This window comes from Meles meles, chromosome 15, assembly GCF_922984935.1.
Source record: "Meles meles chromosome 15, mMelMel3.1 paternal haplotype, whole genome shotgun sequence".
Taxonomy (NCBI): domain Eukaryota; kingdom Metazoa; phylum Chordata; class Mammalia; order Carnivora; family Mustelidae; genus Meles; species Meles meles.
Window position 1 is genome coordinate 26339829 of NC_060080.1, and position 15461 is coordinate 26355289.

A 15461-nucleotide genomic window follows, 5' to 3' on the forward strand; every position below is an offset into this window, starting at 1 on the left:
TTTCTCTAGTATTAATTTAAAAAAATTTTATTTATTCATTTGACAGAGAGAGACCACAAGCAGGCAGAGCAACAGACAGAGCGGTGGGGGGGGGGGGGCGGGGGGGGGAAGCAGGCTCCCCGCTGAGCAGAGAGTCCGATATGGGGCTCGATCCCAGGACCCTGGGATCATAACCCGAGCCGAAGGCAGAGGCTTAACCCACTGAGCCACCCAGGCGCCCCACTAAGTATTAATTTTTTAAAGAAGGGTTTAAATATGTGTTCAAAGTTACTGTTTTGTAGTCAGTCTGAATAACTAGAATGTGATTTTTCTCACTAGTTAGTGGGAGGAAAATGGGGATATTACTAGTAAATTATAAAATTAATGGTTTTTAAAAAGTTATTCTGTTATCATTCTAAGACCACTTTTTAGGTTTACAAATCAACTCCATTTGTTAATGTATTTTAATCATTCTGTTTATTCCCTTTACTGTATATGGCTTTCTTCACTGCAGGAAATAATTTTTAAAATAATGTTTTATTAAAATACAGTCTATGTATAGAAAAGAATACAGATCATAAGTAAACACAAGAATTTGCATGAAGGGAACACACCTGTGTAACCAGCCCCTGGAGCACGAGTGAGATCACTGCCTTGCCGCTCTCCCAGAGCCCTCACCAGCCCTCTTTTATCAATAGCCCCTCCCCGCACATGCCGAGGACATTATGTTAAAGTCTAATAAATCAGTAGTCAGGTTGCCTTCATTTTTCGTTTCATTTTTACCAATTATTTAATGTTTATTCTTGCCTTTTCTCTATTTTTATTCTATTTTTAAATTAAATTTTTATTTTATGAAAATAGTACATACATATATACAACTTAAATAGTAGTCAAAGGCTTATAACAAAATATAGCAGTTTCCTGCTCTACCCCTTTCTAGTCCTAAAGATCCTGCTCTCTAAAGGAGTATATAGTATGTAGTGTTTCTTTTGCCATTTGTCCATTTCTATATTTCATAATGTATACACTGCTACTCTTTATTAACCAAATTTAGGTATTATCTGTTGACCGTTGTAGTAATCAAGGACCTAACTCCCTTATATCAACATCTCTGCTCCTTCTCTTTCTTTTTGGTTTTTGAAGGATGTATTTTTAAATAGATTTTATTTATGCATTCATTCCTGCATGCATTCATTCATTCGTTTATTTATTTAAGAGAACACGAGAGCACAAGTGGTGGGGAGGAGCAGAGGGGGAGGGAGAGGGAGCGAGCTGAGCGTGGAGCTCCACCACGTGGGGCTCCATCTCATGACCCTGAAATCGCAACCTGAACCAAAACCAGGAGTCAGATGCTCAACCAACTGAGCTACCCAGGCACCCCAAGTGCTACTTCTCTTTCTTATCTTCCCAGTATATTTACATTAAAGTTTTTGGTTAAATGAATATTCTCTATTAACATCCTATGCCCATACATAGGCTACTATGACTGGGGTCTTTTTTTACTTTCTGTCTTTTATGATGCTAATAGTTGTCTTGGTTTTCATGTTTTTCTCTCTCTTTGTAAGCCTCTTGTCTTTCTTCTGGCTTTAACTCTGAATACAGTCACTAATCCTTTGTAATTGCTGAATTCGTCAGAGTCTTCCAGCCCTAAACTTTGTAGCTGTGCTCTTGGTTACTTCCTCCTTCCTTGGTTTCCATGATATCACTTTATCCTGTCTTTCCGTCTTTCCCGTGGACTCCTTTTTAGTCTTGCTTATGCATAGACTCCTGTTTACCTTCCTTTAAGTGTAGTGCTCCCTAGGATTCTATCTGTAATCTGATTTTAACCAACAGAATCTCTTTAGGCAGTATCTCATGGCCAGGAATGACTTCTATTATCTGGTCCTCCTTATAGAACTTTCTTGTAAGCTCATTTAACTGACCGCTGAACTAAAAGGTAGAGAGTATGAAGACATTTGTCACTGCTTTCACTCCTGTTCAAGGTCCCACTCTCTTCTTGTGACATCTGCCTGTGAATTTTGTAGAGGCTTTGGTGTCTACCTGTCTGAAATTCCCGTCGCCCTACCTGCCCCTGTTCATCTAGACATGCCGCCTCCTTACCCTTTTACCCTTCTGTTCCCTTCACACACCACCAAATATCCACACATACTCTCTTCTCCAGAACCTGCACAGCCACTCTCCATTTTTATTGGCAAGAAAGCTTAAAGTTCTCTCCCCCATCTCCTCCTATGGGTAAAGTGAGAGGATGGGACGTTGGGCCAATTGTCTGATCCCAGAGAAAGCAAAGTATTACTAACTTAGGCTTTATTTGTACTGGACAGTAACTATTTTAATAGACCATCCCTTTTAAAATGTGTTAATCCTTGAAATGTTTGAAGAGTGATCACTTGACAGTAGTGCATATCCATACAGTCTCTTCTGCCTTGTTACTTTTAGATTTAAAACCATGAGTGGGGGCGCCTGGGTGGCTCAGTGGGTTAAAGCCTCTGCCTTCGGCTCGGGTCATGATCCCAGGGTCCTGGGATCGAGCCCCGCATCGGGCTTTCTGCTTGGCAGGGAGCCTGCTTCCGTTCCTCTTTCTCTGCCTGCCTCTCTGCCTACTTCTGATCTCTGTCTGTCAAGTAAATAAATAAAATCTTAAAAAAAAAAAAAAAAAAAAAAAAAAAAAAACCATGAGTGGGATTGTAATAAGAATTCCATGTTTTCAGAATTAAAACTACATATATAGGGTTGTAATGTGAATTTACAGGCAGAGATAAGGTATCTTGTCCAAATGAGAAAGAAAAAACACAATTGAATGTTCTCTTGTCCATTTTTATTTATTTATTTAGTTGACAGAGAGAGATCACAAGTAGACAGAGGCAGGCAGAGAGAGAGAGAGAAGGAGGCTCCCTGCTGAGCAGAGAGCCTGATGTGGGGCTCGATCCCAGGACCCTGAGATCATGACCTGAGCCAAAGGCAGAGGCTTAACCCACTGAGCCACCCAGGCGCCCCCTCTTGTCCATTTTTATTGCTGTGTGTAAAAAGGACCATGAGTCTGAGCTGACATTCCTAAAAGCTACAGGTGTCAATCAGAGCATTCAGTGAGAGTGCTCAGAATGAGAAGGCTTCATGCCCTCTAAGGAACCTTAAAAGGGAGCCCAGGTGAATCAGCATGTGATTCTAGAGAGTGGTTCAGCATGGCTTCAAGTTTATTTTTTTTCTTTAAGATTTTATTTATTTATTTGACAGAGATCACAAGTAGGCACAGAGACAGGCAGAGAGAGAGGGGGGAAGCAGGCTCCCCGCTGAGCAGAGAGCCCGACTTGGGCCTCAATTCCAGGACACTGAGATCATGATCTGAGGCGAAGGCAGAGGCCCAATCCACTGAGCCACCCAGGTGCCCCCATGTTTATTTTTAAAAAGCGTAAAGGTGATATTCCAGTGGGTCTCAAGGTTTTTCACCATCACTCTCCTTGATAATGGTGATGGTAGCCCCTTGTTTTTTGTTATTGTTTTTTGTTGTTTCTAGATTACCAGTTTGTTCTGTGCATTTTTTAAGGTCCTTAAAATTCTGGTCAGGGCAGTGGTTGACGGGGTAACCGATCGAAGTGGAGATGCCGCAACTGCCCTCAGAGGAAAGCTGCTGGAGTTACTTGGCAGAGTGACTTCAAGAGTGACGAGTGATGGAGAAATCTGGAGGTTATATGCCGCAGTGTATGGAAATGGGCAGAGTGAAAAGCCTGATGAAATTGAAAAGGTAAGTCCTCTTTCAGCCCTCGCGGGAGCTTGCCTTTTATTTGAATTACGTGTAGCAGATCTCCTCCTTTGATGGTTGGGGGAAGAATTAAATTAGCTCAAAAAGGAAGATGGATATGCTCAGGTTTTCTGAATCTTTATTCGGAATCTTTAACGTAAGCACTTTGAATGGCAGGCAGGTTAAGACTTGTAAGCATTCATCTTTTTTACTTTCCATGAATTTTTCATACATAATTGTTCTCCATTTCCTGCAAAAGGGTCTCTCCAGCCTGCTCCCCCACTGGAGCTGCGGCATGCAGCTGTTCACATGCTTTACTCTCAGCCCTTTCTGCAGGCTCCTTGCTGAAGACCGAGGTAGATGGGGCCCAGCGACAAAAGAGGGTTTAGATCTGAGATGGGGGCCATGGAAGGGAAAGAGAAAAAGGCACTAGATAAGACCATGGAAGGAGTGCTTTGAAGTCTAAACACAAAAGGCCTTACAGAGGTTACCCTGCCCCTTTCTTGAAAGTGCACGAGAGCACCAGTTACACTCAACTTATGCCTTTGGCCTCTTATCTTAGAACCCAAAGGAGCCCCCAGAGTTTCCAAGGTTGAAATCATTGTTGTCTGTTCTTTTCAAAACATCCACAACAAATCAAATGTACTCCTTGCGTGAGTTTGGAGTTCTCTGCAGTCCAGCTCATCTGTGGGATTCCTGGCCGTCTCTCCTCCCCGCAGTCCACCCAGCTGGCTTCCACCATTGCTTGTCAGCCCGGGGACACACACTCACTCGCACGCGTGCACACACTCCTACTTTCTGTCCTTCCACTTCTTCTTGAATGATGTGCTCTTGCATGTATGGACTCAAGGGGAGTCTGAATTCTCTGATTGGTGCCTTCTCCTTCAAGAGTCTGCAGGGATGGGGCTGTAAAAGTGTTTTAAACTTCTGTGAGTACACACACCCCTGGGTGATTCTGTAGGGGCTATCAAGTTCATGCCTCATTCTTTCAACCGGGCTCTTAAGCTGATGGCTACAGGTGCTGAGGAAAGGTGTGTGCCGTTCTTCTAGATTTCCAAAGCTGGCATCTCTGTTTCTCTGTTTGGAGGGAAGTTTCTCTGTCCAGATACATCCACTTGATTGCGTCTATACCCCTTCTTTGATGAGAATAATAAAGATCGTGCTGCATAACACAGATGCTCGATTCTCAAGTTGAAATTAGTTCCACATGACCTCCAGGAAACTGAGTTGGAAATGTGAATTCTCCTTGTTATTCTGAACACTGTTCTTTTTCTGTCCTCAGGCGTTCCAGTATCTCTCTAAGGCATACAAGTGTGACACACAGTCCAGTTGTTGGGAGAAAGACATGACGTCATTTCAGGAAGTGGTGCACAGAGCCTTAGGACTCGCACATGGTACTTGATGTAACGTTCGATATTCCTGCCACATCTTACTGTATTTTTCCTGAAAAATAGTTTGTCAAAAGTGAAGTTCCATTACAGATAAGTTCACATTATTTCGTTATATAGCCGTATTTCGTGCTGCGAATCTTTATAAGACCAGCTACTGGGTAAGCACTTTGGAGCGATAGGAGCAAATGGAGGCTGGAATGGTAGGAAGGACAGAAACTTAAATACCGTTCGAGTGTAAGTGACCAGTATTAGGAGCTTTCAAGATGGGAAGGACCTTCCCAGCTGCATCTGACTTTCACGCACACCGTCTGTTTGTGTTGATTGTGTAGTATTAAGGAAATCTGTCAACATTTCTTGACTTGTAGTCTTCCTTTATAAATGAAAATATTTTTTCTCCAGAATACATAGATTTCTGGAGAATAGCAATGTACAAAGACTTATGGCATATGTGAAAGAAATAAAAAATATAATCCTATCCCTGCCTTTCGGAAATTTAAGTGGGTGATATTTGAGGGGAGAGATAACATTACATATAAGGTTGCATGCCTGTTGGGTATATTCCAGATAAAGGCCCCTTTTCATTATTTGCACTAATGAAAAATATGCCAGTTAAATTTAATAATGTGTTTTTATATTTAGAATTGAGTATGGATGTGTGATGCCCTGGGAATGCAGTTGAAATAAAATAATGAAGCCACTGTGTTAAGAACTGAATCACAGAGCTATGAACCTATCCTAAAGTCCTCTTCTAACTTTTCTGGCAACTAACAGTTACAGTATTGGGGAGCCAACAAGGGCAGACCCTTGAAATCAGGGAGACCTGAACTCCAGAACCAGCTCTGCCGTGTACTTGCTGTGTGGTGTTGGGTAGATCACTTAACTCCTCTGAACCTTAGTTCCCTCATTGTAAAATGGGGGTAATGCCTACCTTCTTCTTAGAATAAATGAAGACATATTTAAACACTTAAAAGTATCTTGCACCTGGTTGAAATGTAAATTCCTGATCTTCTCACCCCAACCCTGTTCCTTCTAGGGTAGAGGAGCTGAGCTGTCTGATGAGGCACTCAAAACTAAAAATAGAAAAATGGAGAACAAGAGTAAAGTTTGTGTTTCTAAAGAAGTCACAGAATATTCGAATAGTTTAGAAATGGGCTTAGTAGTTGATAATCTACTTACATTCTTTGATATCACTGGCAAAAAGGTTATAAATATACAGTTATCTGACCCTTCTACCCCTTGACAGATCAGGGAGACATGCTGAACTCTGTCCAGCCGAAATTCAGAGTAGACAAGGTGGAGGTCATTGCTGATAGACCTGTGGAATGTGGCAGCAGTTCGTGCGGCTTGTGCTGGCCTCATGGTGGGTGGGCTCAGATGGAGTTCAGCCCTGATGCCTGTGACCTTTGTGAATACAGTACCATGTTTGAGGAAACCCATACCTAGGTGTATCATGTACATAATTACAGCAAGGTGCAATCTCCTTGGAAGAATTTATCTTATCTACTGGAGCTCACCATCCCTAAACATTTCTGTGAACAGCTAGCTTTGTAACAGTCAAAGCCAAGATACTTTCTGTTATCACTAAGTAATGCTATTAAACCTGTCAAATATCAATGCACAGGGTAAAGAAATAAGTACCGTGGGAATAAAATCCTCATTTTGTGCTAAAAGTTGTTTTTAAGCTATTTTGGGCACCATTTTTTCATCAGGGCAATACTGGGAGAAAAATAAGTTTGTATTCTAAGTTCCTTCTGACTTTAACAAATTAGATGTTGGTGTTCCTGAAGCATTTTAAGCATCTGTGAGTGGATGCTTAGCTTTAGTTTCTGGTGATATTTTAGATTTATGGAGATAAAACTTCACCTTCTCTTTGTTGCTTTTGTAGACCAGTGCTCAGTTGAGGAATGAGCTGGGTGTCTTTGTTGTTCTGTCCTCTCTCTCTCTCTTTTTTTTAATCTTTCTCCCCAACGCTGTTGTCCACCGTGCTCAATTCTGAAAACAGAAATGTAACATTAAAAAAACTCTCTGCATGATTTTCTCCCTTTTGGGCTCCTATTTTGAAGAGTAGCCGTGTACTTTGGAAGAAAGACACTGCCATGTCTGTACATAGGGCTTGAGACCTTTCTGTGACAGTGTTGTCATTTTGTACCCATTTGTATTGTCTGGGGGCTACTCATTTACAGTTTCTGCTATTCTGTTTTCTGGGAAAGGGTGGGCAAAAGCTGGGTCCTTCTTTGCCTCCCAGGGACTTTCAAAATAATAGTTATGCACTTTAGCATCTGCCTGGAGGAGGCATTGCTCTCTTGGATTTCCTGCTGATTTGAAATAGCATTTTATTTCTCTCCCTTTCTAGAACCCTTACCCTTGTCTCTAGTGCTTTTTGGAAATGGGATTGAGCGAGGGGTGTAATAGTGTTTTTGTCTTTTTGCTCTATTTTTTTCTTAATTTCTTTCCAGAATGAAAATAAGGATTTAAAAAAAGAGTCACGGCTGTTTCTGATATGTTCCTACATATTTAACAGGCCAGCGATCCCCAGCTGTGGTAATTACAACGTTCTTCTCAGGGACATAGACGTCATAATCCTGCCTCCAGGTTGACTGTGCCCTTTGAAGACGAGTTGCCCATTGTTGGTGACCGTGCATTGCTTTAACCCTTAGCTGAGAAATGTCAAAGTCTAATAATTATTTTGAAATGAGAATGTCAAACCTGGTTCTCACCAACCATGGAAGATATTCATTAATGATACAGTGATTTTGCCAGGCACAGGCAATCCTCACCCGTTGATGAGAGTTTACATGCAAGAGAGACAGCTGTTTTCCATTCCTGGTCTAAGGTCTGGGGTACTAAGCGACTTTCAGCATTGCACTGTTTCATGTAGTTTTAAAATAGGATCTGGTCATCAGTGTGCTTTGTGGCAAGCATAATTTAGAAGAACAAAAACACAAACCAGTGGAGAGACGTCAGGTGCTGTGTTTTTACAGAGCTCTTCACTTGTTCTAACGAAGCATTAACAGTAAGGCCTTCTGCCAGGATTATTGTGCTAGCATGATTTCGCCGTTTAGGAAGATGGGCTCCGGCTCGCGGGAGGCGGGATTGTCACACGTGAGTGACTCGGTTCTCTCCCACTCCCTGCTGATGCCAAGTGCCACTCAGCCACCTGAGAGCCTGGGTGTGGTCACTTCGCCAAACACAAGCACGTAGGTGTTGAAGCTACTTCTTCTGGGATGGGGAGTAAACCCTGAGTAGGAGAATGCAGTGAGAACTGAGCTGTAAATACCCGATGTCACTTCACTGGGCTGGTGTCATTGGCAGCTGTGAGTCCCCATTAGGGACCTGGTGCCCTGGGGAGCCACACGAAATATCTGCTCCCTCTGGTTTTGCCCTCCGTGCACCTTGTGTTCAGTTAGATTTGTGTAATTTCACGTGTGTGTGTGTTTAGAGTCTCTTCCCAGTGATCTGTAACTTACCAAAAATCACCTACTTCCCCTCAGAATTCTCCGGTTAGCAGTAAGTGTGAAGAAAGACAGTGCAGGGAATTATGCACATAATTGTCCTTTTACCAAAACACAATCTTTCATGTGGGAATATTCCCGAAGTCTGTACTATAAAATCCTAATCAAGTAATTGTTTTGGGTACTTGTAAATGATTGTTAGCAGCATTTAACGCCTGTTTTCTCCCGTGTTTATGTTGCAGTGGCTATAAAACTCAGTAAAAACAAGTCCAGTCCCCAGGAGGCTGTGCAGGTGCTTTCCTCAGTTCGACTCAATTTGCAGGGCTTGTTGTCTAAGGCAAAGGTGAGAGTGTGGTGTGAGTTAACCCCGGGGCCCCGGGAAAGACGGTCTGTGGCATGAGGGGCTGCTTAATTCTTCTTTTACATCAGGGGTGGTGTTCGGGCCACGTGACGGTTTAGATGTCGGCCCCAGGTGGTCGGTTGTACCGGTGGGGGTATTATGGGCCCCATGGCTAGACCGCCCTTCACCTGGGTAACTTGGGAATCTTTGAAATTACTATCTATAACGTAACTCTGCTGCTTTCTTGAATTTAAATTAAAACAATGCTCTTCTCCTGATTGTCACTTTTTCCAGAGTGTGGCATATTTGGCACTGGGAGCAGGCGGCTGGACTTTTGATTTTCATGTGTATTTATTTCAGCACATGTTAGAGAAAGTTTAACTAGCACCTCAGACCTACATCTTCATAAACATTATTGCTTATGTTTCACTTACAGTAATGCAGTGTTTCCTCTAAAAAAGAAGGACTTCTATTTAAGTTTAAAAAATTGATTTAGAGACAACTATTAAGCAGGTGGTATATGGGTTTCACAGAGACTAAGGTAGGTGAGTGACTCGGGCTTGACAACTGAAACATTTGCCGTCGATCTACAAATGCCACCTTGTGAACTAGCGCTGGGCAGGGGACGCCTGAGAATCCCTGAGGGAACTGGTTTGGAGCCCGGAGTGTCTGCCTGTGGCCGGTCAGGTATGGGGCGGAGCCTGGGAGATCTGCGTGGTTAGGTGTGGATTATACCTCTGGAAGCAAACTGTAAAGGAATATAGTTTTGTTTCTCTTTTTTCTTTTTCTTTTCTTTTCCTTTCCTTTTTTCTTTCTTTTCCTTTCCTTTCTTTTTTTTCTCTTCTTTTCTCTTAATTTATTTATTTATTGGCAAGGGAGAGAAAGCATGGAGCAGGCAGAGGGAGAAGCAGGCTCCCAGCAGATCAGGGAAGCCAGAAGCAGGGCTTGTTTCCCGGACCCTGGATCATGACCTGAGCCGAAGGCAGACGCCCAACCAAATGACCCACCCAGGTGCCCCAAGGAATATAGTTTCTAGCACGATTCAGTGCTTTCTTTTCTCATTTTTGCTTGCCTTCACTATTTAATCTTGGGTTGTAAATGAATTCTAACACTTCTGAGGGCAAGTCTATGACAGGTGAAGGTCACTTCCGGACACATGTAAAAACCTTCCCAGAGTATGTATGGCTTTTTATTAATTGCTTGATCTTTTCAGATGAGGGCATCATTTTTGCCTCTTCAGATTATTAATTTGCTTTACTATCCTTTTTAATCTGCAAACTGGAACCCGGTTTCTGTAATATACCAGGAAGAACCATATTTCCTCCCAGCTTGATAGGATAACTTCAGAATTTTGTATCTCTCAGAAAACTGCACGAGCGCTCAAAGAAGGTCAAGGTAGCAGGCTTTTCCTGTGACTTTCCCTCTCAAATGGGGAACTAGGTTTCCTAGTTTTGGTTGGATCACTGCCTATGATTGTTTCTTTTCTCAGGAGATTCTCTACTATTTCCCTCATCTCTGTGCAAAGCTTTTCCTTGTAAGTTATTAGTTTTACATAAATCTGTACCTACCTAAGTAGTCTAGTCTGTGCAGGTACTGCCTGTCTTCCCTTTTGTGGAAGATTGCCCAACATTGAAAAGGAGGCCTCAGAGCATCATCTAGGGTTAGATTTTGTTCTCATTAGATCCCAACTGGGAAAACTTGCCTCCCCGCGCCTCCTTTGAAACCATGTTTTTGTTAGAATATTTGGGAGTCTCTGATTTTGTAGTAGAGCATATGCTTTTCCAATTTTTTTAAAAAACAGATTGGATTTGCTCGGCTGAATTGGGATCCCACAAACACTTTTTTAGAGCACTTTAAATAGTGAAAACAAAATCAGATAGCTCTATTAAATAGCTTGTAGTAAGCTTGGTTTGTACCAGTCTCTGATCTTTTCTTTCCAGGCCAGGGATTTCATGGAAATAAACTCCTAGAGCCTAGAGACTCACCTGACATCATCCAGTGCATCCTCCCCACCCCGCCCCCCACCGGGGTCACTGCACAGATCTGCTGCAGTGGGCATGAGGGTTGTTGGGGAAAATGCCAGAAAGCCTGGAGACAGGACAGACTTTACCATTTGCACATTTTGGTATCCTCAGCAAATAATCCATTCTTTCTAAGCCCCAGTTTCTCTCTCTTTCCTCTTTAGTTTGTAGGGGAGTGATGCAGATTCATGATGATTTGCAAGCACTGTAATACTTAGTAAAAATAAAATTTGCGACCATTCTCTTACACCGTACACAAAGATAAACTCAAAATGGATAAAAGACCTCAACGTGAGACAGGAATCTATCAGAATCCTAGAGGAGAACATAGGCAGTAACCTCTTCGATATCAGCCACAGCAACTTCTTTCAAGATATGTCTCCAAAGGCAAAGGAAACAAAAGCGAAAATGAACTTTTGGGACTTCATCAAGATCAAAAGCTTCTGCACAGCAAAGGAAATAGTCAACAAAACAAAAAGGCAACCCACGGAATGGGAGAAGATATTTGCAAATGACAGTACAGACAAAAGGTTGATATCCAGGATCTATAAAGAACTTCTCAAACTCAACACACACAAAACAGATAATCATATCAAAAAATGAGCAGAAGATATGAACAGATACTTCTCCAACAAAGACATACAAATGGGTATCAGACACATGAAAAAATGTTCATCATCACTAGCCATCAGGGAGATTCAAATTAAAACCACATTGAGATACCACCTGACACCAGTTAGAATGGCCAAAATTATCAAGACAGGAAACAACGTGTGCTGGAGAGGATGTGGAGAAAGGGGAACCCTCTTACACTGTTGGTGGGAATGCAAGTTAGTGCAGCCACTTTGGAGAACAGTGTGGAGATTCCTCAAGAAATTAAGAATAGAGCTTCCCTATGACCCTGCAATTGCACTGCTGGGTATTTACCCCAAAGATACAGATGTAGTGAAAAGAAGGGCCATCTGTACCCCAATGTTTATTGCAGCAATGGCCACGGTCGCCAAACTGTGGAAAGAACCAAGATGCCCTTCAACGGATGAATGGATAAGGAAGATGTGGTCCATATACACAATGGAGTATTATGCCTCCATCAGAAAGGACGAACACCTAACTTTTGTAGCAACATGGAAGGGACTGGAAGAGATTATGCTGAGTAAAATAAGTCAACCAGAGAGAGTCAAGTATCATATGGTTTCACTTATTTGTGGAGCAAAACAAATAACATGGAGGACATGGGGAGATGGAGAGGAGAGGGAATTGAGGGAAACTGGAAGGGGAGATGAACCATGAGAGACTATGGACTCTGAAAAACAACCAGAGGGTTTTGAAGGGGCGGGGGGCGGGGGTGGGAGGTTGAGGAACCAGGTGGTGGGTAATAGGGAGGGCACGTACTGCATGGAGCACTGGGTGTGATGCCAAAACAATGAACACTGTTATGCTGTAAATAAACAAACAAACAAACAAAAAAAAGCTAAGAGAAAAAAAAATAAAATTTGCTATCTGAGTCTAGGTTACTTTTTTAAGATTTTATTTATTTATTTGATAGAGAGCGAGGTAGACAGCACAAGTAGGCAGAGTGGCAGGCAGAGGGAGAGGGGGTAGCAGGCTCTCCACTGAGCAAGGAGCCCGATCCAGGGCTTGATCCCCGGACCCTGAGCCAAAGGCAGCTGCTTAACCAACTGAGGCACCCAGGCGCCCTAGGTTACTTTTCTAAAAGGTGTTTTCTCTATTGATCACGTTGTAACAGTTCTTAAGTCAGTCTCGTACAAAATGCTGTGCACGGTGTGACTGCACGGTAATGTAACAGATCTTTGCTGAATATTGATGTGCTGTTGGCTCCAGAAATCACTGCATGAAACTCTAAGCTTGTCCCAGTGATCATACCGTCACTCAAAACATCTCTGGGGCTCTCTTTTTAGAATAACTATCAGAACATTTGTTATGTCCTATCATCTATGGTTGTGACAGTAAATAGTCATATGGTAATGGTAAGCAACTCATCTACGCAGGTCTGATGAAAAAGATAAATAGTGGGGCGCCTGGCTAAGCGGTTCACTCTTGATTTTGGCTTGGGTCATGATCTTAGGGTCCTGGGATCGAGCCCTGTGTTGGACTCCGCACTCAGCATGGAGTCTTGTGATTCTTTCCCTGTGCCCTCCCTACCCGACTGTTCACACGCATGTGTGCACACGCGCTCGCACTCTCTCTCTCTCTCAAATAAATAAATAGTATAATTAAAAAAAAAGACAGGTAGTGTGTTGAGTAAATTACATTTTTTTTAAAGATTTTATTTATTTATTTGACAGAGAGAGATCACAAGTAGGCAGAGAGGCAGGCAGAGGGAGTGAGAGGGAAGCAGGCTCCCTGCCGAGCAGAGAGCCCGATGCGGGACTCGATCCCAGGACCCTGAGATCATGACCTGAGCCGAAGGCAGCGGCTTAACCCACTGAGCCACCCAGGCGCCCAGTAAATTACATTTCTGATCAACATACCCACACATACACAGTGTGGTCATAAAATCCTGAAGCTCATTTTCTTGGGTGCCTGTCCTGGCTCAGCAGGCGGTTCCGGGTGGAGAGCTCTCCAGAATGCCTCTGCTATGGCAGCTTTACCAAAGTATGTAGCAGTGTGCCTCCCAAGGCAAGTCCTTTTACAGGAAGAGGGCACATTTATTTTTACTTTAATATGCTGGACTTTGCTTTTACCAAATCCTGATAATCTTTGTGGCCTCTGAGTCCTAAGCAATAATTAATTTTCCAATAATTAGCATAAAGGGGGTATGATGTGTATGAGCTTGAATGTAAAATATATTCACTTTGGGGGCACCTGGGTGGCTCAGTGGGTTGAGCGTCTGCCTTCAGCTCAGGTCATGATCTCGGGGTCCTGGGATCGAGCCCCGCATCGGGCTCTCTGCTCAGCAGAGAGCCTGCTTCCCCCTCTCTCTCCGTCCGCCTCTCTGCCTACTTGTGATCTCTGTCTGTCTAATAAATAAATAAAATCTTTAAAAAAAAAAAAAAGAAAAAATATATTCACTTTGTATACACAATGAACAGATTTGGGGTTTTGGGGGTTTTGGGATGAAAAATGTCCATTCATCCTGAAACCATCATATAACATTGAAATGAATAACCAGAGGGCGCCTGGGTGGCTCAGTTGGTTAAGCGTCTGCCTTAGGTCATGCCTTAGCTCAGGTCATGATCCTAGAGTCCTGGGATCGAGTCCTGCATTGGGCTCCCTTGCTCAGCGGGGAGCCTGGTTCTCCCTCTACCTGCCACTCCCCCTGCTTGGGCTCTCTTTCTCTGACAAATAAATAAATTAAATCTTTTTTTAAAAAAAAAATGAATAACCAGTGTTCAGGGCAACCATTTTGAAGAGCAGAACTCATTTGAATTTGCCAGCTCAGGCGTGTTTTCGATGCCTGGTTTGACTTTGCAGCTTGTGCATTTCCAATTTGGTGAATGGAACAAACACTAACCATTGTTAATATCATGTGGTATTACTAGAAACGGAATTTTTAATTCTGTCCTCTGTACGTATTTTATTTTAACTAAGTTGTCATCGTTTTGATCGTTCTGCTTTGTTCTTATGTTGCAGCAACTCTTTACAGATGTGGCAAGTGGAGAAATTTCCGCGGAGTTAGCTGATGAAGCAGCAGCAATAGACGCCCTCGTCACAGAGCTGCAAGGCCTAAGCAACCAGTTTCGAAACCAGTACTGACCATCCTGGGAACCGTAGCTGGAAAGCTTTCGCCGTCTGAATTTCTCTTATACCTATGTATCTAAAACACAAGATAATGTTTTTTTTTTTAAATAAATTTCCTTTAATGGCTGCCATTTTTGTTTTGTGATTTTTCTGCATGTTTGGACCTTCCAAAGTGCATTAATTAAAACTTCCCTGTTTCTTTAGGCTTACTTGCTGTTGAATTCAATATATTCTTCTGTGTTCTGTGCCGGGGTATTTCAGCCCAAAGAGCAAAAAATTATAGTTTGCTTTTTAGCATAGGGTTTATTCTCTCTCAGCCTAAAATGAATCCTTTGGAAAGACTTAGTCTGCAACAGGAAAAAATACCGGCACACTGCAAGTTTGTGGAATCATTAGATCGGCTGCATGATTATCCAAAAATGATAAGAGGATAGATTGAATGGCAAAAATCTTTTTCCTTCTTGAGATTTAGTATTTGTGTCAGAAAGATATGTTTGGCTAAATTAGAAATGTGGGCATATGTTAGCTTCTAAACCAAGAAAATGCAAGAAAAAAATGATATAACTGAAATTTTGATTGGGCCATTAACCACTACTAAGCAGACTGACCCTCCTCACTTTGTAGACTGCCAGCTCTAAAGATGGTTGTTTAATAAGGTTATTATAAGTAAAGACAGCCATAAATGGTGCCATATCACAGAAATGCTAAAGTAAAAAGCTTTCTGCAAAATGTCTGTGGAAACAAACACTGAAGGCAACAACTGAGCTTAATAATCTCACTACCATAGTCATAGTGAGGAATTCTCAGTCTTGGCTTGGGTTGCTGAATTTTGGGTCCCAT

At 42.4% G+C, this 15461-nt stretch overlaps 1 protein-coding gene across 1 annotated transcript in view; it reads left to right on the forward strand.

The window, feature by feature from the left end:
- Positions 1–14743, forward strand: part of TTC27 (tetratricopeptide repeat domain 27) — a 179306-nt gene extending 164563 nt beyond the window's left edge. The window contains exons 17-20 of the mRNA XM_045979984.1: positions 3521–3718; positions 4998–5109; positions 8801–8901; positions 14514–14743. Of these exons, the coding sequence (XP_045835940.1) occupies positions 3521–3718; positions 4998–5109; positions 8801–8901; positions 14514–14636 (534 nt within the window). The 3' untranslated portion in view covers positions 14637–14743. The remainder of the gene's footprint in view (positions 1–3520; positions 3719–4997; positions 5110–8800; positions 8902–14513) is intronic.
- The last annotated feature ends 718 nt before the right edge of the window (positions 14744–15461 follow it).